We start from the raw sequence: 913 nt of genomic DNA, 5'->3' as shown, positions 1-913 counted from the left end.
CTATTCTTTGTGTGTGTAATGCCTTTATTTTAAATTTTATAAATAATTCGTTTTAAATATTTTTGTCCAATTTTTATACTTTTCTTCAGATATTAAAATTGAATCATTCACATTTCATATTTATAGATAATTTTTATTAACGTCTTAATAATGCATTTATCACAGTAATATGTTATTATAGCATTTCAATTAACTTTTTATCTGGAAAAATTGATATATATTAATTATTTTATTAATATATAATTCTATATTAATATAATCCTATATTAATATAACCTTTATTAATATAATCATGAAAAATTAATATAATCAGTAAAGATAATATAGTAAATTGTGTGTGTGTGTGAAATATATATATACATAAATTAATTAACTAACCTGATTTAATCATCCCATTCATCATCATCGGTAGTATCACTAGTGGATTCTTCACTTTCACTATGAATTGCACGAGATCGTTCAGCTAGAGCTCTAGATAATGCATCGGCCAAGCCACCACGAAGTGCAGGTATTGAATTCGATTTTACTTCGTTTCGAACAGGTTTCAATTCAATGCCTTCACGTATTTGTCGTAGTAACTCACCTCTTGAATCCTCAATTAATGCTGGTTTTATTTCTGTTTTATCGACTTTCTATAAAATAAAACATCTATTACAAACAAATGTACATAACACAATAAATTACGCTAATGTTTCCGATGTAGTTAAGATTAAAATAGAGATTATTTCGTTGTTTTTTAATTTACAAAAAAAATTTTGAATAATGTACAATTATTGAAATAAAAATATATTTAGATTTTGTTGGCCATCTTTCTTTTTTCTCTTTCTCTTTTTCTCTTTTTCCCTCTATTTGCTCCTCTCTCTCTCTCGCTCTCTCTCTCTCTCTCTCTCTCTCTCTCTCTCTCTCTCTCTCT

The 913-nt window shown here is 26.4% G+C and overlaps 1 protein-coding gene across 1 annotated transcript in view; it reads right to left on the bottom strand.

Moving 5' to 3' along the window:
- Positions 1 to 383: 383 nt before the first annotated feature.
- The window catches only part of LOC105622036 (neural Wiskott-Aldrich syndrome protein), a 32,157-nt gene continuing 31,627 nt past the window's right edge, over positions 384 to 913 (bottom strand). The window contains 1 exon segment of the mRNA XM_012203474.1: positions 384 to 632. Coding sequence (XP_012058864.1) covers positions 384 to 632 — 249 coding nt within the window.

The sequence above is a fragment of the Atta cephalotes genome (assembly GCF_000143395.1).
Source record: "Atta cephalotes unplaced genomic scaffold scaffold00002, whole genome shotgun sequence".
NCBI lineage: Eukaryota > Metazoa > Arthropoda > Insecta > Hymenoptera > Formicidae > Atta > Atta cephalotes.
The sequence above is the reverse complement of the archived record's forward strand: the minus strand, read 5'-3'. Positions and strand labels throughout refer to the sequence as shown.